At 38.8% G+C, this 26806-nt stretch overlaps 1 protein-coding gene across 24 annotated transcripts in view; it reads right to left on the reverse strand.

The window, feature by feature from the left end:
* Nucleotides 1–26806, reverse strand: part of ADGRL2 (adhesion G protein-coupled receptor L2) — a 473176-nt gene that overhangs the window by 87187 nt on the left and 359183 nt on the right. For all 24 annotated transcript variants that reach the window (XM_074961458.1, XM_074961457.1, XM_074961436.1 and 21 more), the window contains one exon: nucleotides 6471–6684. In XM_074961458.1, coding sequence (XP_074817559.1) covers nucleotides 6471–6684 — 214 coding nt within the window. The remainder of the gene's footprint in view (nucleotides 1–6470; nucleotides 6685–26806) is intronic.

Genomic DNA, 26806 nt, shown 5'->3' on the forward strand with positions numbered 1-26806 from the left:
TACTTTTCTGAATCATTATAAAGATAAACCAAATTGGCACAGATTCTTATTAATGGCACAGTCCATTTACACCACTCTGGCAATATAAAGGAACGATAGGTGAGATTAAATGGAATTTACTTTAAGGCCCATTTACATTGCCAGAGTTGTGTATGGGGGGTGTTAGTGTAAATGAGAGTCTGGCCCAGGGCGTCCAATATTATTAACAAAGGAAACTCTCACTTTTTTGTTGCAGTTCAAAAATAATCTGGATAAATTTTCTATTACCACTTTTTAAAAAATGGACAGGCTATTATGGTTGTGAGATAAATACCCTTTCATTTGGTGCATTCCCAAGTTGCAACGTTTGTACAGTTTTCTGATCATTTGCTATTTTTCCTTCTTTCAAAGGCCTATTTGAAACTATGTTCTTCATGGCACAATACAGACCAGATCATAGAATATCAGGGTTGGTAGGGACCTCAGGAGGTCATATAGTCCAACCCCCTGCTCGAAGCAGGACCAATCCCCAACTAAATCATCCCAGCCAGGGCTTTGTCAAGCCTGACCTTAAAAACTTCTAAGGAAGGAGATTCCACCACCTCCCTAGGTAACGCATTCCAGTGCTTCACCACCCTCCTAGTGAAAAAGTTTTTCCTAATATCCAACCTAGACCTCCCCCCCCCCCCCCCCGCAACTTGAGACCATTACTCCTTGTTCTGTCATCTGCTACCACTCAGAGCAGTCTAGATCCATCCTCTTTGGAACCCCCTTTCAGGTAGCTGAAAGCAGCTATCAAATCCCCCCTGATTCTTCTCTTCCACAGACTAAACAATCCCAGTTCCCTCAGCCTCTCCTCATAAGTCATGTGTTCCAGTCCCTTAATCATTTTTGTTGCCCTCCGCTGGACGTTTTCCAATTTTTCCACATCCTTCTTGTAGTGTGGGGCCCAAAACTGGACACAGTACTCCAGAGGAGGCCTCAACAATGTAAAATAGAGGGGAACGATCACGTCCCTTGATCTGTTGGCAATGCCCCTACTTACACAATCCAAAATGCCACTGGCCTTCTTGGCAACAAGGGCACACTGTTGACTCATATCCAGCTTCTCGTCCACTGTAACCCCTAGGTCCTTTTCTGCAGAACTGCTGCCTAGCCATTCGGTCCCTAGTCTGTAGCGGTGCATGGGATTCTTCCATCCTAAGGGCAGGACTCTGCACTTGTCCTCGTTGAACCTCATCAGATTTCTTTTGGCCCAATCCTCTAATTTGTCTTGGTCCCTCTGTATCCTAACCCTACCTTCAGCGTATCTACCTTTCCTCCCAGTTTAGTGTCATCAGCAAACTTGCTGAGGGTGCGATCCACGCCATCCTCCAGATCATTAATGAAGATATTGAACAAAACCGGCCTCAGGACGACCCTTGGGGCTCTCCACTTGATACCGGCTGCCAACTAGACATGGAACCATTGATCACTACCCGTTGAGCCCTACAGATCTCATCTTCAAAGATCCATGCAGCTGTTTGTAGAATAAAGATGTTATAACCTTTATTGTTAAGGACACTGCATTTGATTTAGAAAGCTACTGTTACTTTTGCTGTCCATTAACGCTTTTTAGGCACCCAAATGTTGTTTTTTTGCCTTTTTAAATGAACTATCAGTTCTGTGTGATCCAGAGTCATATGACAAATTTTCTTTTAAGCCCATTAGTTTCATTTCATATTAGTTCTACCAGGTCACAAAATGGTTAAATGACTTAGATCAAGTCAGTTGTAGAGATCGGCCTGGAACCCAGAGGTCCTGACTGGCAGCTTTCTTCTAACCACTCACCAATGCAGAAATTTTACCTCCTTGACGATCCAAAATTTTGAAGAAAGCCATGTGGTTCTTGGAATATGCATGCCAACAGAAAGTGAACCACTTGTATTATATTGGCACCACACAAATCTCTGTTATTAATATTCATCAGGGTTTTGCTTAGTGCTTGTATGTATCATCTTCTAGGAATTCTGTTTTAAAATATATGTGGGAAAATTCACATCGACTGTCTAATATTATCCAGAAAGAATTACCAAACATAAAAGGCTTATTTTGTTGTATTCTATCCATACTTGGAAACAAAGTGCCCCCAGCATCCAGAAAAATGTGGCTCTCCTAGCAACCACACACATTTGAATGTTATTTGGCTTATTATAGAATGTCTCATTTTAAAACATATATACATATATATACACAAATATTTTAAATGTTATTATTTAAAGTTATAAAAACTGAAAAAGCATGCAGGAGAAGCCATAAAATCTTCAGTGCCTGCCTCAACAGAAATTGGTAGTGATCATCTTCCGTTTCTCAGTGTCTGTAAAGCTAGACTTTGAAGTTGACACTGCAGGCAGAAAGTCTTCATAGGTGAACAGGCAGTTTGAAAATAACTCAGACAAACCATCTTCATTCTTCTAAAACTGGCTTCTAAGTGGATTTTTTTTTAAAAGTTAATTTTCAAGCCACCAATTTGTCTACAAAGAACAATATTAGCTAGTAATGTCAACTTCAAAGTCTCACAAGAGTTACTGGCTACAGCTGCACACAGGACTCCTCACAAGCAAGGAAGTTCTTGTCCTCAGGCTCCTTATGTGTCTAACCTTTTTATTTCATTTTTTTTTAAAGTAAAGAAAAAAATATGGGAAAAATAGTAAATTTCTCCCTAGGGGAGGGACTGTATAGTTAATAAGTATCAACTCATCCAGATTGTTTTTACACATAAAAATCCCACATGGCTTGAAACTATTGCTAGGCGATTATACTGCTCATTCACTAACACATATTTTAGAAACAATGTTACATTACCAAAAAAAAAAAAAAAAAAAAAGGAACAAACAGCTAACACATAACTATATGAAATTGACCAAACCTAGAGTTGTGGGAAATACAGTTCCTACCACACCTCCACACCCCACCCTGGGCACCCCATCAGGTTTTGTGTGTGTGTGTAGGGCTGAGAGCATGGGGGGAAGGGAAGTGCTGCCAGGTTTTGCCTCCCTTTTTTAAGCTAATTTTTTGAACTTCTATTTACATGAACATACTGAAACTGACTGCTCAACCACAAACCTCATTTGGAACCATAAGTACGCACTCAGGCAGCAGCAGAGACCACACACACACACACACAGAGCAAATATTGCGTTAAATGTAAACTACTAAAAAAATAAAGAGAAAGTTTTTTAAAAATTGACAAGATAAGAAAACTGTTTCTGTGCTTGTTTCATCTAAATTAAGATGGCCAAAAGTAGCATTTTTCTTTTGCATAGTAAAATTTCAAAGCTGTATGAAGCCAATGTTCAGTTGTAAACTTTTGAATGAATAACCATAACATTTTGTTCAGGGTTACAAACATTTCAGAATCACCAACAACCTCCGTTCCCAAGATATTCGTAACTCTGAGGTTCTACCATAACATATATGTGGAAGATTTTATACCATAGTCACTGGGATCTAATTTCAATCAGTGAATAAAAAATACTTTAAGTTAAAAGCAAAGTGATGAGGAACATCAATGTTATAAGATAGGCCTATTAGGAAAAAAATAAGAAAGTTAAGAACTACCAAGAAACATAGAGAAGAAAAGAAACAAGTAAGTGGAAAGAGATGACCATGTCCAGTGGGTAGTATCAACTAATACTGGATGCTGAAGGAGATGGTGGATCTGTAAATTTTAAGAGAGATTTGGTTTGCCAGAATCTACAAGCTTCTAGAAAGTGGGCATGGCTTCTGATATCACAGTTCTCTACTAAATTGGTTAGCTCATCTTATTTTTCAATCTTAAGTTTTCATTAGGGTGTTTCTTAGGTTTGTAGTGAATGCTAAAGCTGCTGAGCAATACTGCAAACACATGGGTAGCATTTAGTAATTACCAAACATCACTCTATGAATTTATATGACTTGCCAAAAAATTGAAGGCAGCAGTAAGTAACTGAGTGGACTGAAGTAATAATGGAAACAGATCATTCTTCTGAAGTAAAAAGAAAACATTGTCAGGAGCTCTTAAGTAGTGAGATGGAAAGGATTAGTACTCATCTCAAAAAGCACCAAATAATGCTTTCTTCGTGAGCAAATGTACAAATGAATTAAGCTTTTTTCTACTGAGAGAGCAGTACACTAATGAATCTGATGATCCTCTATACCATTGTTGTTATTGAAATACAGCTGCAATAAAAACAAGTGCCTGTTTCAGGACATACAACACCTCTTCAAAATACATTTTATTCAGGACCAGCATCAATTCACCCCCCAAAATAACTAAGATCAATCACTGGTTATGGTATGATAAACAAATGAAAGATAAAGACCTCAAATACTTGATAAGAAAGTTGCAACCTTCTTTTTATATAGAACAAATTGAGCAATGTTAAGAAAATACTGGAAGACAGAAGGAAAGTGAATTCCTACTAAATGTCATTGAGTCTCTGTCTGAAAAAGAAAACCATAAAACATTAAACTCAAAAAGTCTAGAAATTTCTGCCAAGAAACTAGAGAAAAGTGTGACACATGGTCTTGGCCATTTGCTTAGATAACAAAAAGAGAATTTTAAAAAACTGAAAAAGATTAAAACTTCTCAGATGCAAATAATCTAAACCTCTGACATATGAAGCACACGATTTTTTCCAGTTGAGATATAAAGTAACACCTAGCCCAGTTCTGCAGATCATGAAAATTCAAAAATACTTCTGCAACCACCATAAGCTTCATGCGCACTGATGGAAAAACTAACGTCCTAGTTTCCTAATGACACTCTGGTGAAACTCTTATGAAGACTGCTTGTTTATATTTGCATCCAACTGCCACAATCCTGAAACATGTGCTGAGCATAAAGAAGACTTTGATCAAAACACAACATGTGTTTTACACAACAAGGAACTCTACAGAGAAGCACTACACTTACAAAGCAACTGAAAGTGGTTTCGAAGGCACTTGACAGATGACGCTCAGGCTGATGACACTGCTGCTGCAGTCTCAGTGGAAATCTGGCTTGATCTATTTAACAACAATGAACTAGAACCACAAAAACACAATCCAAACTGATTCAGAGAAGTTCTGGAACCTTTCCATTCACTTGGCCAGGATTAGCTAGAGTCCTTCCACTACTGACCGCAAATACAAAAGCCATCAGTTGAAACATAATCTCAAATTCCTTAATACGCTTCTAGCATTTAAAATTTAAGATCGAGATTGCTACCCTAATTCTATGTCTATGAAGGCTGTTGTTACAGTTAGTAACATCAAAATGGTTGAAAAGAATGGAAATAAAACTCTGGAAAAACTTCATAATAGGCTAGGTACTGAAATACAAAATAAATTGGTGAATGTGTACTGGTATAGAAGGGAGGATAAAGAGTATCATAGTAGACTGGAGACACGATTATTGCTTTTAGGCTTTACTTACAAAAAACGTGCCTTTTTATAGTATAAGAAAATATAATTAATGAAAAAAGCATAGAAGAAATACTGTTCATTTGACTTCATAAATCTCAGAGGTTTACTGTTTCTCTCCACCTTTTTTTAGCCCCCCATGAGAATAATGAGGGGCGGGGGTTTTTTGAAGTGGGGAAAACCATCAATCTTCACCAATTCCCACTCATCTATCTGTTAAAATGAGACTATTTGAAAAGACATGATTTTTTGCATTTTATAACAAAAACGGACAAAGCTAATCATATGAAGATATCCCTTGAGCACTTACAAGGGAGTTTTTTCCAGAAGGTCTCTATCCAGTCTCTGATGATGACAGGATGGTAAACATGCCCATGAACAATCTACACTAGCACTTCCACAATTGTAAGCAGTGGCTGATCTACATAAGTATTAGGCCATGGCAGGAGAATTTCTGTAAATCTTCAGTGCGGATGCAATTTCTGTGAAGCTTTTGTACAGTGAGTCCCTTTTATTGGTGCTACGTCTCATACCCTGAAACTAATATGGGGACTTGCTGAACGCTGGAGTGATAGTAATAACTGCTGAGCAAGACAGTCAGAAAGCAGTTTTGTCCTCTAAGAGGACAATGCTTACACCCTTTCCAAAGAACTGACCTGACTGTACAGTTGTTTTAGTTTGATATGTTTTGTAGGTGAGCAGAGGGTCAGCTATTGATTGTATTGATAGCATTTAGAAACTGCTTAAACATGCAGCAGCCATTTGAATACTTTTTGAGTACAGTTTGACCTCCTGAAAGACGAGGATACAGTGACACTTCAAAGAAGTGAAACGTTTCATTCTCCTTGCAATCACCTGCCTGATTTCTCACTTTTATCACAGAGACTATAAAAGGAACTCAGAAAGATTTGCTGGTAGCTAGCTTCAATTTCTTTGTAATATTACTAGATAAAAATGATAAGGATATTTGAATAATTTTTCCAGAAGAGAACATGTAAATCAGTACATATACAATGAGTAAATTAATCGTGCGGTACACTTTTGGAAAACAGTAAATGCATTTTTACCTTTGTGTCATAATTTTGTAGGCATCTGGGAGGAAGCATTCTGTGTTTTCCATCTGGAAAGGGTCGGCATCACAAATCTTGTCATCTGTCCGTCCATAATTAGCACTCTCTATCATAATGACATCACTTCCTGGACACCGAAGGTCAATGGAGTAGCCCTCACAAGACAGTTCCCTCCTAACTAAACCAAATGGTAATGCTGCTCGGCTGAAACCTTTAAAAAAAATAATAAAAAAGGAATCAAATTAGAACAATGAGAAAAAACTGACAAAAGGAAAACACTTTCTGGCATATGCATGGATGTTACACTTTCTGTCCCATGCTCAAGGAGAGGAAAGTAACACAAGCCATTACAGATGTTTTTTATCACATTCACAGAACATAGCTTTTGGAATTGTAATCATATTAGCCTAATTACAAAACATCTTTAAAAATATCTGAATGTTTTCCAAAGATCTAAATTCATATTGAATTGGTCCAGGGTCTGCCTTTTACGGGCAGTGTGCAAGATAAATACAGTAATAAGGTATTGCCAGGCATAAGAGAAAATCACAGAGTGAAGAAATGTTTTCAGAATTTCAGAATCATCTGGTGGTTTCTTCTGGATTCCACACATTCTGAGCTTTAATTTAAAAAAATGTTACAAAGTTAAGTTTTCAGCCCTTTACACTGAAAAGCTACTGTTTTTACAGTGTAAATCAATGTGCTGCTGCTTTTTTATTGCACATTTGCAGAAAACTGAGCTAAACAACAGTGGAGAATTCTTCTCACAACCAATTCACATAACTGCCAAGTTTTCAGAGGCAGGACCTTAGGGTGGAGGCTGGCAGCTCACAATCCTCCATGTAATAACCTCACGACCCCCCGAGGGGTCCCGACCCCCATTTTGAGAACCCCTGGAGTAGATGAAGAAGTTGATTCGGTGGGAGTTCCAGTAAGGGGAAGTGCTTGGTGCAGCTGAGTGTGTAGTGGGCAGTGGCAAAGGCAACTGATTGGTTGGGGGTGCCAGCGTCTGGGAGCCAGCTGCAGCGAGGTCAGTCTACCATCAACACTGGGGCATAGCTGAGGCTGATTGACTGCATGTACTGATTGGTGAACGGATGGAGCTAAACTACTACTTGACCCAGCAGCAGCCAGCACAACACATCCCACACTGCAACTGTGCTTGATCCTGCTTCCTGCTCCCATGTCTGCTCTGGCCCAGCCTGCTCTTGTGCCTACTCCTGCTTGCTTCCAGCCCATGCCTGCTCCTGCCTTTATCCATCCTGGACACCCTTGGCTCTGACCCCCGGCTCTGCTTCTCAACCATGTCTCTGGCTCACCCCGGGCTTGGGCATTTGGCTTCTGACCTCTGGCTCCGACCCAAGGTGTGTGTGGGGGGGGGTAGGGGGGGCGCTGGTGCTGTGTGCTTGGGGCAGCTGGCTGAGTGGTGAGGGGGGTGCCTGACTGGAGCAGTGGGTGTGCATCTGGTGATAGGACGGAGGTGTGGCCTCGGCTGTGGGTTCCCTGGTGATAATGGTCTTTGGGATGGCAAGAGGGCCTTATGATTAGCACCTTGCCAGGCAGCTACTTTGCCCCCTATCTAGCTACTCAGATCCCAGCCTGACAAGCAGTCTGTAAGAGCGAGGAGCAGGCAGAGATGATGAGAGTCACAGCTAAACAATGTGAGGGAAAAGCATTGCCTCAATCTCGGTTCTCACCCTTTGTACCTCTCCTCTCTCTTTGAAATGCAGCTTTTCCTTTCCCAGGGATGTTCCATGTCCCAAAGGTGGCCCCCATGACATTTTAGCGTACCTACCTATGCCATTTTGCATAAACTAATAGCACATTACTTGAGTAAGAGCACTTATGAGTAAGTATGTAAGTAATTTCTGCAGAAGTCTGCTGAAAAGTTCCTGCATCCAATCAGGAAAATTCACCCCCTTTCCTCCCCAAAAAATCCTTCATTAATTTGGGGAAATCCTTGTTTTTACCCAAAAAAACCCAAAAATCTGAAATCTTCTGTCTGAGAGAATTCCTTAAAGCAAATCATTCCATTGAGAGTTTTGAAGTAACATGCAATTATCTGGGCACCAAAACCTAGGACTAGCTAATTCAATGGGAAACCTTTTGTCCTTTACATCAGTTCTTTATGCAGTCAATGTAGAGTGCTAGCATAAAGTAGCTATATTCTGCTATACCAGGGGTTCTCGAACTGGGGATCGGGACCCCTCAACTTATTACATGGGGGGTCATGAGCTGTCAGCCTCCACCCCAAACCCCGCTTTGCCTCCAGCATTTATAATGGTTAAATATATTAAAAAGTGTTTTTAATTTATAAGGGGGGTTGCACTCAGAGTCATGCTATGTGAAAGGGGTCATCAGTATAAAAGTTTGAGAACCACTGTGCTATACATACAAGATTTGACATAGACCAGATTGCTTTGTCTCCCTGACACAAAATTTGAACCCGTCATCATATTAAATTGTGTGATACGTTAGATGATGTGATAAGACTAAATAACAACTTCTTTAAAAACAGTAGATACTTTTCAACAGCACCAGAGATTTTTTTTTCCCCAGCATTCTTGTAAAACTAGTAACACACTCTAGCACTGTTATAGTTAAGATTCCATAAAGATTTCTGGCATACACTAAAGGGTTAGGTATTTCAATATTTACCCATCTTTGGTACTCTATACATTTAAAAAAAAACATTTCTCTCCCTTCCATAAGCAAAACATTTAGAATAATATACACATACAGTCATTATTACACACACACAGTCATTATGTGTTCAGAAAGATTTTTGGTTCATACATTTATTACACACATGCAACACAGCATGGGAACCATTTGGTATAGTCTACTTTAAATATGGCGTATTACCGGGGTGACCAAATAGGCGGAGGAAGAAAGAGAGCGTAAGGGGCTCTGAGAGCCGCACTTCCACTATAAAAGAGACGCGGTTTGGCCACCACTGGTATATTGTATTAATATGATCGGCATAATTATTATTTATTTACAGGAGCTCTCACACTGTGTTATGTGTTTTCCAACCAAACACAAAGAATGCCCAGTTTCTGCACCATAGAGTTTATAATAAATACATTGTAACAATAATACATAGCTAAAATTAAAATGAAGACAAACAGACAAAGAGCAGGTGGTGTAGCATGTGCCATTTTGGGGCGTTTGGATGGGGGTATGAAAGAGAATATTCTCAAGTCACATACATACTGGTTTCTTATAATCATGGTACCAGAAGTATGTCTTTAGAAGGGAATCAAAAGCAGAAAAAGTAGTGGCTTTGTGGATCTTTGTGGAAGAGTGTTCTGTGCAAAATGGAAGAAAGCACAGAGATGACTGGGGGCAAACTGGAGTAACTGGAGGAGCAGAAGAGACAAGAGGTGACAAAAAGGACAAGGCCAAATAAGTACAGATGGGCAGAATTATGTGGAGCTTTAAAGGAAAGGACAATAATCTTGAATATGATGAGGTGGAGAAGGAGAAGCCAGTGGAAAGATTTCTTTAAATCTTTAAAAAAAGAAAGATGGTCAAATTGACGGGCGAGAAAGTGATCTTGGCAGTAGTATTTTATATGGACTAGAGAGGCACCCTTCCTATTGTGTTAGTAATCTGTGGATTAAAACTCCCATTGTATTGAGATGATGAGCTGTAAGATCTCCAAAAGACTTGTTTCCTTTAATCATGTCAATCTGTAAGCACAGTCAGTTTACACTCATACATTTTAATATTTATTAAAAACAGAAGAAAGAATGGTACACTTTAAAACAAAGAAACTCCAAATTAAACTTTCATATCATCCAAAACTCATGCCCCTATGTTTGACAGAATGTATGATGCATAGCATCAAACACTAATATTAGATCTTTGCTAAATTAGTCACAATGGGCCAAGATAAAGCCAGAAGGTCATGCATGTTCTCCTCTGATACACGAGTGTGATTCAATTACAGTCAACATATTTTGATCCAAAGTATATACACTTTAGCTTGTGACTATGGCCTGTATATATCTGCAACAAATTACTGCAGAGAAGATACAGAATCTGACCATTACCCCATTCTGTGTCCCATAAGGGTGCAAAATGGGCAGAGGAATAGGATCCCCACAGATGCCTATAACAGCTCCTCCAAACTAACCACCATGGCCCCAGCCACACCAGGACTAGCAATAATGCTGCCGATGCATTCTGTGATTCTGAAGAACGAAGTCATCCAGCACAAAATAGGGAATTACTTAATTCTGCCTCTGCTGCCGGCTTTTTCCTGTGGCCTCCTGGCAGTTTGCAGAGGAGTGTTAGAAGGGTCGAGGGTGCTTCTGAGGGAGGTTAGCTGACATAGTGTGGCTGACTGAGCACAGTAAGTCACTCCGTTTTTGCAGCATCAGGTCAGACACTTCTATCGTTACAGGGATGGTACTGAAAACCATGCTACATTATCTATGATGAATACAGATCGTTACCCTCATTTATATTTGCAACAGGAAATATACTGAATCCTGCAAATACTGTACTGATGTTAGCTAACTGCAAATCTTATATCTAAGGGAAGTGGCAATTGATTTAAGTATCATCAATTGTACATTGACCTAGATTTCACCTCCCCCTTCCCTACATGCATTGCTCTATATTGGAGCTCACATTTCAAAATAATAGACAAGCTAACGTCAGGTCACTCACTGGGTAACAGAGGACACTCAGATTATATTGTAGGATGCTACTTTGCAGAGAGAGAAGGCAGTAAAGCAATGTGTTAGACAGGGACGTCCCTCTATGGAATTTTTACAACACAATCGTCATAAAGAAAGCAGTAAACAAAAAATTAAAAGTCTTGTGACAAAGCTGATGTGATCTTTATTCTAAGCTTCATTTATAATCTTTTTCTAGCAACAAAGAAACAATAAGCATTTCAAGAAGCAAAGTGTAATTCAATCCATCTTGCAACCCTGACAATTGAAGAAAGAACTAGTGGGAGGCCTTGTGAGTGAAAAATCAATATTGCAGCTTTGTGCCGTGCAAATGTGAACACTGCCAAATAGCAGTGCTTAAGGTAAAATGAACTATTTTGCTCCATTTTCTCCTCTCTGAATAAATGATTTTGAAAAGACAGCTTTTTTTCCAGTGCTATAAAATGTCAAGCAATAACGCTCTGTGCTTTTGGTGAATGATTGGAATAAATACCTCTTGGCAACAGGTGCAGTGACTTAGGACTGAAATACATTCACATTCAGGAGATAACTCCTGATAAACTGATACAGGATGGAAATTTGAAAGACCAGGGTTTTGCATCATTTCAAAGCATTTTACAAGTAAGTATGCTACTCTGTCAATAATTACTATTGTCACTAGCAACTTTATATCTCAGGTGCACTTCTTGCCATTAATGTTTTGAACACCCTGCTTTATTAATCAATTTCCATTCAATCTGCTGCCTGGATGAAACAGCTTTACAGTACCATGCGCAAACTATTTTGTTAGACTGCAAATCAAAACAAAACAAAAATAAAATCAACTTTCCTTGTTGTTTTTGCTAATTGCTTCAAGGCTAACCCTGTCATGGATGACACTGCTCATGCTGTCTAAGGAAGCACAGTGCTAGCTGATTCATAGAATATCAGGGTTGGAAGGGACCTCAGGAGGTTATCTAGTCCAACCCCTGCTCAAAGCAGGACCAATCCCCAATTTTTGGCCCAAAACCCTAAATGGCCCCCTCAAGGATTGAGCTCACAACCCTGGATTTAAGCAGGCCAATGCTCAAACCACTAAGCTACTGTCAAGGACCTATACAGTACTGGGGCTGTGACTGCAAGCACAATCTAAACATTAACACAAGTAACAGCCTATTACCAACTGAAGCATATGCTACCTCTGACTCATTTGCGTTTATATATGTTAATCAGATTTCTTTCCTACAATGGAAAGGAGAAAAATACTTAATGAGAAAAAGAACAAGGTTTCTGTCATACTGAACACTCAACTTATAAACAGTTTTCATATGCCTGTTGCACGTTTTACTTGCTCAAAGTTCAGGTGAGTGTATTCATTATATCTGAAATAATAAAATAAATCTTCTCTTCTAAGATCATGTTTACAGTTTCAAGTAAGGCTAAAAGTAAGTTAATGGGGATTTTTAATGGTAGCATGCATTTCTTTGTGCCATATCTATCATTGAGTCCATAGAATAAGTTTGTAAAGAAACTTTCCCCACTACTTATTCCTATTTAATTACAAACTGAAGAACACATGGCAAAAATCTAATTTGCATGCTCTGCTTTACTAAGTAGACATAGTGTGATCCACACGATGCTAAAAACCATTTTACAGAAGTTTACAAAATATCATGTTCTGCCTCATTTACCATCCTGTTGTCAAGCTACTTAATTCAATTAAAGAAATAGTTTGTCTTTAAAAAGATTATCTAAATTAATAAAAGCACAAAGAGAAGTTAATAATACAGTTTTGTGCCCACTAGCATACAATCCTTTTCAGTTGCCAATATTAGCAGAATGTGACAAGCTTAATATACAAAGATTTTAAAAAATAGTTACCTTGGAATTTTTCCCCATGCAAAGAAAAAACAAAAAAGAGTAATATTAGTGGCTACTATGAGTACTACTTGCTGTTAGAAGCAAGGAACCTTGATAAAACTTAAATCACCAGTAAATCTTCCTGGAAATACAAAATTATTCTCAGCGAAAGAGTGCAGTCACTGAAGGTACTATGAACATGAAACAAAACTAACCAGGCACATATATATATCTGTCAACAATGAAATGTCACTTTTTGTGTTATTTGGCTCTTATGGAAAGGTCTTTCGGAAAGAGCACATCTTTTCAAGCAGAATGTTTACAGCTGTCTCTCTCACAATCTTTTATTTTATCAAATCATGAAATACGATTCAAGTTCTAGACAAGACACAGTGATGCATGTTGAGCAGAATTTCAATAATACTTATTAAACAAATGCAAAGCTTGATGAAAAGGTTCTTTTATTATCCAGTAAAAATGAGATAGAATGGATCAGAATATTTTGTAATTCTGCACTGTATAAAAAGGCAGATACGTATGAACAACTGTGTTTAGAATCCTTCTCCCTACTTCTGAGAGAATGTGTTATGTGTGTAGGTGTGAGAAAGAGAGATGAAGAGAGAAGAGGGGCAGAGGGGCAGTTTACAAAAATTATGGGAATTCGTATCATGGGCTCAACAAAGCATTTGTAAAGTCATGCATAAACCCCTCAAAATCCAGGAATTCCTCACAGGATCAATCTACCACCACCACGAAGGGTAGTCTCTCTGCCCCTCCAACCCCCCGCTCCCCCCTTTTTCTTTTTTTTTTGCACACATGGCACTGTATATTTTATACAGACAAGCATGTTATTTTGTTAAACAGCTTCTAAATTATCCAATACTGGTCAACAGATCATGCTTGGCAGTAGCAAATACCACAAAGATAATGGCAATTTAAATGACAAGTGTGCTATCTAATTCTAGCTTCTAAGGAAAAAATCGTTCTGGCAAGCATGTCTATTAAAAGATTACATAGGCACAATAAGAGCTTCTGATACTACTCAGAGGTCTGGAGTTCACAGTACTCAGCTCTCATTTCACTGAAATCCACTAGATAAAATGTAAACAGTATGAATCAACGCCACTGTAGACAACAGCCAGCTGTTCCAACGCAGATAAAAATATGCAGAAAATGACCCCTTTTTAAAATTGGTTGTCCTGCCATCATCTTCATATAGAGAGTAACATTTTCACATCAGAGATGGAACAAAGGAATGTATCTAAAAGAGCATCTAGAAAGAATGGATTATTCACTGCTGAAAATCCATTTTAATAGTCCAACTAAATGTAAAGTATCCTGTTTCAATTTTTAATCGTTTTTATCTGATTGTTAAAAATGATCTATTGCATAATTTTGAGGAAAATACGTGACAGCAAAGGCATATTTATTATTTGAACTTTAATGAAAAGGTTAAAAATCCCAATATACCACCTGATCTTTCAAACCCGTACCCACACGAGTTGTCTTTACTCTGTCATTCAAGGAATAGTTCTACTTGAATGAATTACTCTAATAAGTAAGGGCTACTGGCATGTGTACAAGAGTGCTTCATCAGACAATTAGTAATGACTGAACAAGTTATCTGACCCCTTATTTTATTTTACAATCCCACTATATCAAATCTGGAAGCCTTGTCTCTTTGAAAATAATGATGTGCACTTACTAGCAACTTTCGTATTCAAAGCACTTTACAAACATTAAGTAATTAATGACAGCTTTTCTCAACAAACCCCTCAGATTAAAGGACTGAAAAATTGAATTATTTTAATATGAAGTCTAGAAGTCATTTAAAATTTGGAAAACGTTTGTCAAATTTCAGTATATTTCAAGGTTTGCTGTAAGCAACATAATTACAACAGTTGGCAATTTTGTACAGTCATATAGTATATTTTGTATATACATAAACATATAGTACGGAAGCCTCCAACAGAATACTGAATTCTGGCTTCTACTTCACTGAAGTATATTAGAATCTTCCTTTCGTGATCCTTCTCCCGTGTCGTTCTCAAAAACAATCCTATTAAGCTCTATTATGCACAACATGATTTTTGAGGCCTACCAGATTTCTGCACCAGGAATTGGCTGGGCAGTGGAACCCATTTCTTTACTGCAACTGTGTCAGTCCCTTCTGCATATGGTTAACTAGGGTGGATACCTCATTTAAATTCTCCTAGGCAGATCTCTCCCCTTATTCAAGAGGGCCAAAAAACTGGCTTTCCATGGCAGCAGACTTAATTTTTTCTTTCTTTAAAACAGCAAGAGAAAAGAGTGCTAGATTGACAGCACCGTAAACTCAAGTCCTCTAATCATCCAGAACAAGTACAACCGTATTCTGAAGGGATCACTATTGTGGATAAACAGACAGACTGGTCTTCGTGACCATTTAATCCTTCACCTCCCTGCTGCAATTGCCACAAGGGTGCTAATTAACACCACACTGTGGTGGAGTTTTTTGCACTTGAATGTGGCTGCAATGGAATTTGATTGAACCCACCAATTAATTCAATAAAAGCCACCAAACCAGGCACTTGACACTGGCAATTTCTGATCGCTGCCAACTTGTGGTACATAGGCATCACGTGACCTAAAGGTGAAACACTCAGAATCACACTGTAAATAGGCATATGAAGTATTCAGTCCTCACCCAGGGCCAAATTTTATGCTCAGATGCATGTACATCCGACATTTATTTCAATGGGACTTGCAAGCATCTGAGGAAAGAACTTTGTCCTCCAGGTTTAGAATGATCCCAGTCTGAAGCCATTCATCTATCCAGGACACTCCCTTCCTTTTGCCAGTTTGGTGCCTGTTCTCAGGTGACAAGTGTCTCCTTTCTTTTTCTTTACGTCGTAGGCACTCAATCTTTTGCCTGCTAAAGGAGGGCACCCTACTTTTCTACTTTAGCACTTAAACACATAGTGTCTTTAAAGCTTCTCAAAGCAAATCAGCCAGAGGGTGTCTGTCAATTAGTCTCTCGGAGCTTATCCCCATGGTTTGCCATCAGTGCACTTAACTGAACATGCAACCTGTCAGGAAGGAGAAGTTTCTGAATTTGGAACAACCTCAGGGTGGGCTGAGACAGGGAGGCAAGCCACATGAATGGTTTCTGTGTCATAAATTCTGTGCCAACAGGATTTCCTGCTGAATTGCTTCCTCCGCACAGGATGTTGGTAGCAGAACTCAAATATATTGCAATTTTTGTATTTGCTTTAAAATATAATTTCTTGGTAAACATTTATATTTCAAATTCTCTCACCCAGTCTTATTTGCCTGGGAACTTCTGCTAACCATAAGGTTGGTAAAGAGAAAAAACAAAACATGTCCTTAAGCAACATTCAAAAGCCTCCGCTGAGTTGACAGTTGAACAAAGGCAAAATACCTTTGTTCCCCAGCTTAAAAATTCCCTAGAACTTAAATAAATGAGCTACACACAGTGATGCATGAATGTGCAATCACCATTCAAAAAATGGTAAAGATTCCTTATGAATATGCACATTAGTGAAAGTCAAACCACCCTATAAAAGATCAAAATATTGCTCAGGATGAAATTGCTAGTAATGACTCGTTGCCTTTTGTGTGCATTGGCGTGTGAAAGGGTTATATCCTATCATGCCTTGTTCAGCTTAGCCAAGTTTCTATTTTCAGGATCACATTTAAGGATCACATTCTGATACTCTTACTCATTATGAGTAGTAGCATACTCCACAGTTATCCCATTAACTCAGTACTACTCAACCTGAGTACAGGTAACAAAATATCTGTCCTTACTTGGCAATTACTTTTTCATCATGTTCAGTTCTCATTCAGGAATTATATTATAATTAATAGAATGACAAGTATTTTCTATATTGACTTTTCTGAACAAGGAAATTCACCCCTTAGGCTGTATTTTGAAAATACAGCATGCTACATCCATGTGTGAAAACTGAACTGTAAATACAAGTCCATGCATAGGCTACAATATGTGAGTTTACCTCTACAAATTTACTACAGTATTTACCAAAAACACTGTAATATCAGCACTGTAAACTGTAGCATTTTTGTACAAGGGTTATTGTACAAGGGTGGGTTTTGTCTTGTTTCTTTTAGAGTGTAGACTTGTGAAACATTTTAAAACTGGCTTAAGTAACAATGGGTGTGTGTACATGTCTTCTTTTCTTTTGGTGTGTTCTTCTAAATGTATAGAGACAGTGTGGAGACTATTATCACACGTGTAATTTACAATGAAAAATGTGTTTGGCTTCTATGAAAGCACGTCACTTCAGACAAAGTTAGAGTGCATACACATTTATTATTAGCCTAGCAATACCTCTGTTCATTGACTCTACATTCTAAAATATTTCTAGTGGACTAGATTAGGAGGAGAAAGAAGAACCCTTGTAAATATCAAGGAGCAAGATCCCACTGAGAAAACTGATAGCCAAAATATAGCAGATATACATTTTTAGAACAAGCAGAAGAACAATTTGAAAAATGTACTTTATGGCAAATGCACAGTCACTTCAGATATTATCAAAAGCAGAATGAGTAGTGAGTAATCTTGAAAAATGCCTTGTGTCAGCCTGAAAGATCAAATAATCTTTTCTGACCATACTGTGTATGAAACAATAACTCTATAGCTCGAAGAAAATACTGGAGTAAGGGGAAATAAGACACCATACAATGTGCCATTAACCAACTACAGGGTAACTGTAGGCATGTGTCCACAGCGTTCCTCACAGATAGTGAACAGGATTCCTGAGAGAGTCACACAGGTGGGAACTAAACCTAAAACCTCAGAATTCAAGTCGTGTGTCTTAGCCACAGAACTATCCCCCTTCTGGGTACTCAAATGCGATGGTAATGAGTGCACTAGAAATTACAGGAACTGCTCTTAGCCAGACAGTGTTGGCATGGAGAGCGTACATGTGCTCAAGTGAGAGAGGATGGAAATGGAGAGGGCCCAGAAATAGCCACCCCAAATCCCCAAGACACAATCAAAATAATTTTTCTTATGAATGCATGGGACAGAAGTTTCAGGGTTAATATTATTTACATTAGAAAGTAACAAGCACACACTTCAACAGACTAGAGAAAGGAAATGTTTACATATGATAATATCGTCCTTTTAAGAAGCATGCATCCAATAGCTGATGAATTGAACTTCCAAAACAGTGCATCAATTTATGAAAGAAACTGGAAAGCTGTATGTGAGATATGTAGAAATGTAGGCATCAAATGAGTCCCACAAACTAGACAACTCATTGCACCATTATTACAGTCTTGGAAAATAAGGCAATTTCTTCACAGATTAATACACATTACATATACTGACAGACTTGCCTGCAATTTTGTTTTTGAAAATTCTTGCTCTAAATGTCTGAAGCAAGTATTTCAGAAAGGCAGCCACCAAATATAACAGATGTGACTGCTCCACTTTTTTTCCATCCCACCTAAAACTACACTTTCCTACTGAAACTACTATCAAAAAGTGTGTTCTCAAGACACACTGTTTAGGTGTACGAACAGTAGGATGGGTTTTGCAAAAAGGAGGGGATAGCTTGTGATCTAATCATCAGGTACTGAATACCTCAACTTCACGGAAATACAAATCCCAGCCGAGCTGATTCCACCGCTAACTGTTCTCAGGCAGGTTAAGTTGAGCACCATTCTGTTTACTCTGCTGATCTTTCAGCTGAGATGTTAAAAAGGGGTTCTGCTCTGCTTAGACAGTAAAGAAACCATGATGCTTATGTACAAGAAGGGATTTTCCCAAGCATCCACAGTTACAGGTAAATGCATCTATTTCTTTGCAATATGCATACTTCTATAAATCAATTGTGACGTATTTTTCACTTCTGCCCTATTTTGACTACGAAGGCCAAAGAGTTAGCTGTTATAACCCAGCACTGCTCCACTGAATGTGGCCCACATTATCTTGTTCTATACAAAAAGAAGAGGAGTACTAGTGGCACCTTAGAGACTAACCAATTTATTTGAGCATAAGGTTTCGTGAGCTAGAGCTCACTTCATCAGATGGATTCAGTGGAAAATACAGTGAGGAGATTTATATACACACAGAACATGAAAAAATGTGTGTATATAAATCTTCTCACTGTATTTTCCACTTAATCCATCCGATGAAGTGAGCTGTAGCTCACGAAAGCTTATGCTCAAATAAATTGGTTCGTCTCTAAGGTGCCACAAGTCCTCCTTTTCTTTTTGCAAATACAGACTAACACGGCTGCTACTCTGAAACCTGTTCTATACAGTATTCTAAATTTGCTGGGTGAGATAATATTTACTGGGGAAAAAAGGAAATACTACTACTCTTTGGAGCTGCTGTACTCAAAAATAATGGGGAAATTTAGGACAAAGCAGAATCTAATTACCCCAATTAGGCCCTGATCCTTCACCATTAAAGTCAATGGGAGAATTCCATTGACTTAATGAATGCAGGAGCGAGCTGTTAGAATTTGGTCAGATCACCCAGGCTCAGAACCATTGTGCTCAAGAAAAATGCAATGGGACCATTAATGAGCCTTATTGTTCTGTCTCATCTAAAAAGACAGTGTCTTTACCTGCCAGTGCCCCTTATCAACACCATGGGACATTGGTTTAGTATTGATTTAGGACTTGACACAGAGGCCACGGAAGTCACCTTTCCACCTATTCAGGGCGTGTCTACACTTAAAACGCTGCATGCGCTGCTGTAGTACTTCCATGTGGACACTCACTGGTTCTCCCGTCACTGTAGTTAATCCACCATCCCGAGAAGTGGTAGCTAGGTCAACAGAACAATTATTCCTTCCATCTAGCACTGTCTACACAGGAGGTTCGGGCAGCAACACGAGATCATCTCTCAGCTGTGTGGATTTTTCATGCCCAGAGAGATGTGACTATTTCGATACAAGTTTTAAGTGTAAACCAGCCCTCAGTGGGCTCTGAAACTGCCCTATGAAGGGAGAAGTGCCACCTCCTGCATCACTTACAAACATACCCTGCATTCCAGTCCAAATTCTGACAAATGTAGGACCCTGCTTAATTTAGGAAATCGCAATTCAGTGTGGGATGGCTAAAAGATGTCCACATAATGCAAAGTGAAAACAAAAATGTTAAATACCAACCCCTAATTAGTAAAACAGCACATACCTATAAAGCCATGACATCCTCAGAACCAAGCCATTTCAAATCATTCCTTTGTCATTGATTGGGACACGTTAGGGAATCTTGTGTAATTTGCATTTTACTGTATTGAATGCAGCAGAAACTTCATGCCGAATATGTAATAAAAAACATGCAACCCAGCAAAGCAGTTTTCTTAAAAATTTATTTAGGAGGCCGCAATTTCAGCCTCGACAGACAGCGATAGAGGATTTCCAGTGGTATCTGAATAAAAATATACATCTTATATAAATGATTATGTCTGAATAGATAATTAAATCATTTTTTAAATTTACAAGAGATAAAATGCACCATTGATCACAATTTGGTCTAATTTTACAATTCAGGAAATATATATCTGAAAAAACACTTGAAGTAATTAGAAATTCATATTTAACTGTGTTTATAACGTCTCTGACTGACTATACAAGTAACTGAGTCTTTGGTCCAGAACACACAGAGTTCCTGTTCAGATGACAAAGTGTCCACCTTAATGAAAAAGTAAAATTAGAAAACAAATATCTATTTATATCTATATTTACATATTCTTAAGGGTGGCTGAAAAATATTACTATACTCAGCAAACAGAAAATAATTTGAAACAGTAAACTGCAAAACAAGGGAAAGAAGCTGGGTCAGGGCACAAACTATTTTGTTTTCCTACATATCTGAAGAAGACTGAGTAGTGTCACCTGTTGCAAGCCCACACGTTTGAAAAAACCTGGTGGGGAGGGGGAAGAGTGAGCACAGATGTCTATTATCCTTGTTAGTAAGTGTAGATTAACAAATCATCACCCAGTATAATATCCTTTGGATTTCAGTTAACAGTTGTCTAAGCGACCTGCCTAAAATTCCACAAAGCTAAATGTGAGCCTAATTTGTAGCTGTTTCAGAGTAACATCAATTTGGGATAGTTGCAGTGTAGTCATAACAATAGTGCTGGGGTATTCAAATTTGGAAGGGATGGAAAATGGAAATGAAAATCCCTCTCCCTAATTAAATCACAGAACGAGGGTTTGAAGTGGTAAATAATAAATCACAAAGAATCCTCAATCTGGTTGTCAAGGAAACCAGTATGCCTCTGCCATAATTGCTGTGAGCCCCATCTTGCCCTTTTTGACACCAAGCCTTATCATGCATTCTGGTCAGAGACTGAGAAAGTAGCTTTTCTATTCCTCTCAGGCAATCACGTAACATGCATTGAGCTTCACTGAACAGGGCCATGCTACCACACAAACCTTGCATTCAGCACCATCCTTTTTTTATCTGTAGACAGTAATTAACTAGTATAAGCTCCAGTATATTCCTATCAACCCTCATATTAGAAATGGGTCTGAACTACTTGACAGTGCTTTGGATGGTCTCAGCAGCTGTATTTACTAGAAAGGCCTCCTTAAGTTATTGTTGGAAAATCTTGAGCCTTGTTATCTTGGTCTGTGACAAGTCCTGGGAATCTCCTGTTTCTCATTGTTTCAACCCCAGTCTGAAAAACATTCACTAGAAGTGGTGACTGACCAAGCTCTGATTTTAGAGCAGTTATGTAGGGATGATCATGAAAAAGATGACCAGGCAAAATTAAGCATACTCTACAGTAAGTGAAACCATGGTGCTTAAAAACCAAAACCAAATAAATATTAAAGCTAATCTGTTGCCCTGTTATATGGGAAGCTTAAAGTATGGTTTCTCTCTGTTCTCCCCCTGTGACAATCACTTTTCATAAATATAAGTCTTAGGGTGAGTAAGTAGCTAACTTTATCTTTTCTTCTTGGGGGGGCGGGGAGGGGGGGTAGACTCCTACATCATCAGGGTTAGGGCCAGCTGGGGTTGTAGCAGATAAAGCTACTCCTAAGAACAGTAGCCCTAAGAGATGAGAAGTGGGGAGGAAACTCTATTTGTTCCCCACCCCATTCCCAGAAATTCTGTGCCAGTTTTCAGAGGAGACACCCCCAACTTTTGAAAGAGAGGAGAACTGCAGAGGGGCTAGGTACGTGCACCCATGATACCACTTGCCTCTCAGGAACCTGGAGCAGACAGAAAGGGGGAAGACAATATTGGGGGGAGAGAGAAAATGCTTCCTGCTAGGAATCAGAGAAAGAGAGATTGGAAAGAGATCTGGAAAGGAACAGTTGCTGATTCTTCTCAATTTGCTGGTTATTGGTTTCCCCTTAATCCTGCCCCTCTCTTACAGTTCAGCAATCGTTCAGCTGTCCTCCCTCACTATCCCTATTATTGTGCTTCTCTTTCATCTTCCCTCCCTTCATTTAAACTCCCCTCTCTCACTCAGACAATCCCTCCTTCCCCCCCCCCAGTCCAACACCAGTCACTGACCACCAAAAAAACATGCTCCTTAAACTAAGTTTTGTAATATAAACAAAACACGTCAAGATAAACAAGATGAACCTTGACTACTTGACCTGTTCACTGTATAACTTTCCCTCACTCTTCATCTCTTTCTGTCATTTTAGAGTGCAAGCTCTTTGGCACAAGGACAGTGTCTTTCCTTCATGTTTTCACAGTGCCTAGTGCAGAGGGGCCTCAATCTTGGTGGGGGCATTTGGTCACCACAACAATATACTGGTAACAACTTTAAAATTGCAGGAAAATATGGAACAAAGTGATATAATAATAGTTTTTTATTTATTTATCCATTGTTTTGCTTATAGCAGCTTGTTTCCCTTTTTAGATATTGCAACATGCACAAAGAACATCATAATTAAACTTGTTCCATCTTCAGAGAGAAGTAAATATAACCACATGTTGACAGCTACTTCCTTCTGTCTATTCATCCACTTGTTTATTTAGCTTTATTGGCTCTACCAACTGTAATTGTTTTGTCTGTCTGTTGGATAAGCCAAGCATCTCAAGATAAGATACAGTACAGAGCACTGGTTTCCTACTGCTGTAATGTTCAACTATCCCAGCAATAATGAGGAACAATGGGTAAAATCTTTGTTCTAAATCTTAGCAATGATGAGTACTTCTGTGATTAAAAGATCTGTGAAACAATGGGATGTGCAAGCCAAAAGATGCAGTAAATTCTGGTTCTACAGTAGGCTTCTCAGACAGTTTGCCCATATTTGTTGTTAAAAGAAAAATCTGCTCCCAGGAAATGAGATGCATATCAGCCACAGGTTCTCCTACTCATGTACATTAATTCACTCATGCTTGTCAACCGTCCTGATTTCCCAAATCTTTGACCTTCATCCCAGAGCAGCTGGAACTGAAAACAATGTTTGCCTACAGTTCTTCACTTCTGCTACTGAAGGCTGCTACTGTCGGTGCACTTGCTGCTCTCCCCAGCTGTCTTCACAGGTCATGTGCCTGTTTCCTCGGTTCCTGCTCTAACGCCTGGTCTACACAAGTTTTTGGTACAGCTTTAGCTACGTCAGTTTAGATGCTAAGGCTATTTCTACACCGGCACTTACGTTGATAAAACTTTTCTGGTTCAGGAGTGTGAAAAAACACACACACCCCTGGACGACAAAAGTTTTAACTAATAGTGCCAGTGTGGACAGCGTTCCGTCGACAGGAGTGGCACTCCTGGTGATGAAACTACCACCCCTCGCCTCTCTCCGGGCGATAAAGAATGGCTACACCACACACCTTACAATGGCGCGGCTGCAGCAGCACAACTGCACTGTTATAAGGAGTGCGGTGGAGACAGCCTAATATGATGAAATCTGTGCAACCCCCTAACCTGCACCTAGTTATATCCGTAGAAAGGTGCTTGAATATGCATAGCTTAGTTTAACAAATGTATGGAAATACTCTAATGGAAAGCTGAGTAGTCATTTCATCCTAAACAATCCATTATCTTCCCTTTTCTTACCCCCTCCAAACACACTGTACTCTAACCTGTCTTCAACTATAGCAGCTGTTGTTGGTAACGGAAGAGCAATCCCCTATACATATAAAAATTAAAGTTCACACTGTCTGGCTAAAACATGTGCATGACTATGCTTAACCAAAGTTTGCATAATAAAAGGCCGGTCCCAAGCTTGTATTGTACGATTTGGGTACAAACATGTTCCTTTGGAATACACATTTGTAGCATGCATGGGAGAAAATACAAAGACCTTTGTCTGATTTTTACAGCTAACTTAATATGACATAATTTAGCCAGAATTTTATTCTTATTAGAACAATTAATGACTTCTTATTTTGAACACCATGACAGCAAAACTTCCTTGTGTGTTTTTTGCTTTCTTTTAGAATCCTGAAGGCTACACAGGTTTCCATACCAATTTATTTTTCCTCCTTCCAAGAGTTTCACATTCCATGAGTACCATACCAGGTGTCATATGGCTGGTTTTCCCAGTGATACAACGTGCTATATACAAGAATATCAAAATGATCCATACCTTGCACCTTCATAATCCACTGTGAAAAAAAATACCCTGTTGGTAGGAAGTTTTTTCAAACAGATATTTCTTAATCTACACTGTTTTCCAGGTGGTCAATTTGATTTGTCAGTGCTTTACAATCTTTAGCATTCCCTGTTAGAACAGCACTGTATCCATCAATTACTGTATCCAGGTCCTCAATTTTTCTCTTAGCCTCCCACGATCCTGAGCTGAAGCTTTCAGAATTCTTACCCATTGTAGCAGCATAGCCTGAATTGCTAAACATTTACTAATAGCTTCTGAGTTTTTAATAAGCCACTGTTATATTGTTTGATTAAAAAAGCCTCTTTGGCATGAAACCAAAAGCAGGCAGGCCGGTCTCCTAATTGGTGGACATCCAAGAGTGAAGTATAGAGGAATCTCTGCCTTTCCCTATCTTGTATGACAAACACAAAGTCTCTCTCCTTCTCTCTCTTAAAAGTAATTAAAAGAAACCACTTGCAAATCATAATAAATAAGAGAGATCATGTGGGGGGAAATTATATCTGCTAGCTTGATTTCCCTACACGGTACTTCCTCCCCCTGTTCCCACTATAGTTTTTCCTCCTAAGACATTAAGGTAAGTGTAAAATATACTTTTTTTGTTACAAATTACCAAACATTTCTAGAGAAAGACTGCTGGAAACCGAACAGAGATAAAAACTGGAAATACTTTGAGAAAGATTGGCTAGGACGCTAATTGACTCATAACTCTTCCATAGGGCCCGTGACTGGAAGACTGGAAGGAGATAATCATGTGTTGCAACCAATCCCCCAAACAGCAAACATGGTATTCCCCTTCATGAAAATTGCATGTACTCTATACTGAGGGGAAAACTCTGGAGGCAGAAGAATTTTAGATTGACATTTTTCTTTTTTGAACTCCACTACCAGGGCCTCTGGTGGCATTAGAAATATTTTCGTAATCCACCATTCAAAGCAAAAACAAACAAAATTGTTTAGTGTCGGATTCAGGATTAAAAAAGGTAACAGCTGTGCATTACTTGTGTAATTGTAAAGATCACCATTGCTAATGATTTAGAACAACAAAAGGGCTCTCCTCCTTACTCATGCTAGTTTTATACACATAAACCAAACTGTCAGCATGTCTACATTCTTTTTTGTACTTTATTTTTCAGCCTCTTATTCTTGATGAGCACCACATTCCTGCTTGGGACAGTCATCTCCAGCTAGACCGATGTACACGATCTTAGGCCCAACCACTACAGAATTTTCTAGCACACATCAAGGAAGGAGCGAGAGCTACCTCAGAAGTGGCTACTGGCATCCCCATTTGAAGCTTTTCCAATATCTCATTCTCTGTGTGGGTTATAAATCAGCCATCCTCTTAGACGAGCTGCATTCACAAATCTATCTGAGTCTTGTCCAGCAGGGGTTACCAGAGCTATCATACAGTGCATCTGCTTTTACCCTTGCCACCACAGGACAAGTTTATCACTCATATGAAATAATATTGTGCCTGCTGGATTGGGGCTCAGAGACTCAAATGGTCCTTAAGTCTGGATCTCTGAACTGCTCCAGAGCCATCAAAAGCAACTACACAACTCAAGTAGAATAATTCAATGAATTGTGATGGATAATTTCAACTCTCTCTGAAACATTTAAAATTCTCACTCTCAAGTGGTTTCTATGAGTTTCAACAAGTGACCTTTGCAAAGTGTAATTTAGAGAACAAAAACAAAAATTACCTTGTAAATTAAACTGCTTCAACTAGAATCTGTTGTGACCACAGTGCATATTAACATGGCAAGCTCTCACAAAAATGTCTTTTCAAGTAAAGAAATATATTACTTGTGTGTTCAAGTATAGAGCTATAAACCATATGAGACCCTATTTATTTCAAATTTCCCATGATGCCATTTACTCCAGCTTTTAACCTTTTATGTGACATTGAGCTATTTTATAATCATAAAGTAGTAGAAAAAACGACCTGTTAATTTGAAAGGGACACATTACAACGTCTCTCCCTGGTGCTATAATTTTTTTTTTCCCCAAGACAAACCAGTTGGAAAGTGACCATCTGCTAGGGTGTTAGTACTATTCAAGTAAAGTAATGAACAAAATGTCCTCCTTTCCCAGCAAGAAAAGGAACATTAACTGAAAGGAATTCAGGAAACAAACATATGAGGTTAACAGACTGCTTCACCACAAAGTGAAGTCTCCATTTCTTTAATTATTGTTAAATCTAATGACTACAAAAAGGATGATACAGAAAGTA

The sequence above is a fragment of the Natator depressus genome, chromosome 8, assembly GCF_965152275.1.
Source record: "Natator depressus isolate rNatDep1 chromosome 8, rNatDep2.hap1, whole genome shotgun sequence".
In the NCBI taxonomy this organism is placed as follows: domain Eukaryota; kingdom Metazoa; phylum Chordata; order Testudines; family Cheloniidae; genus Natator; species Natator depressus.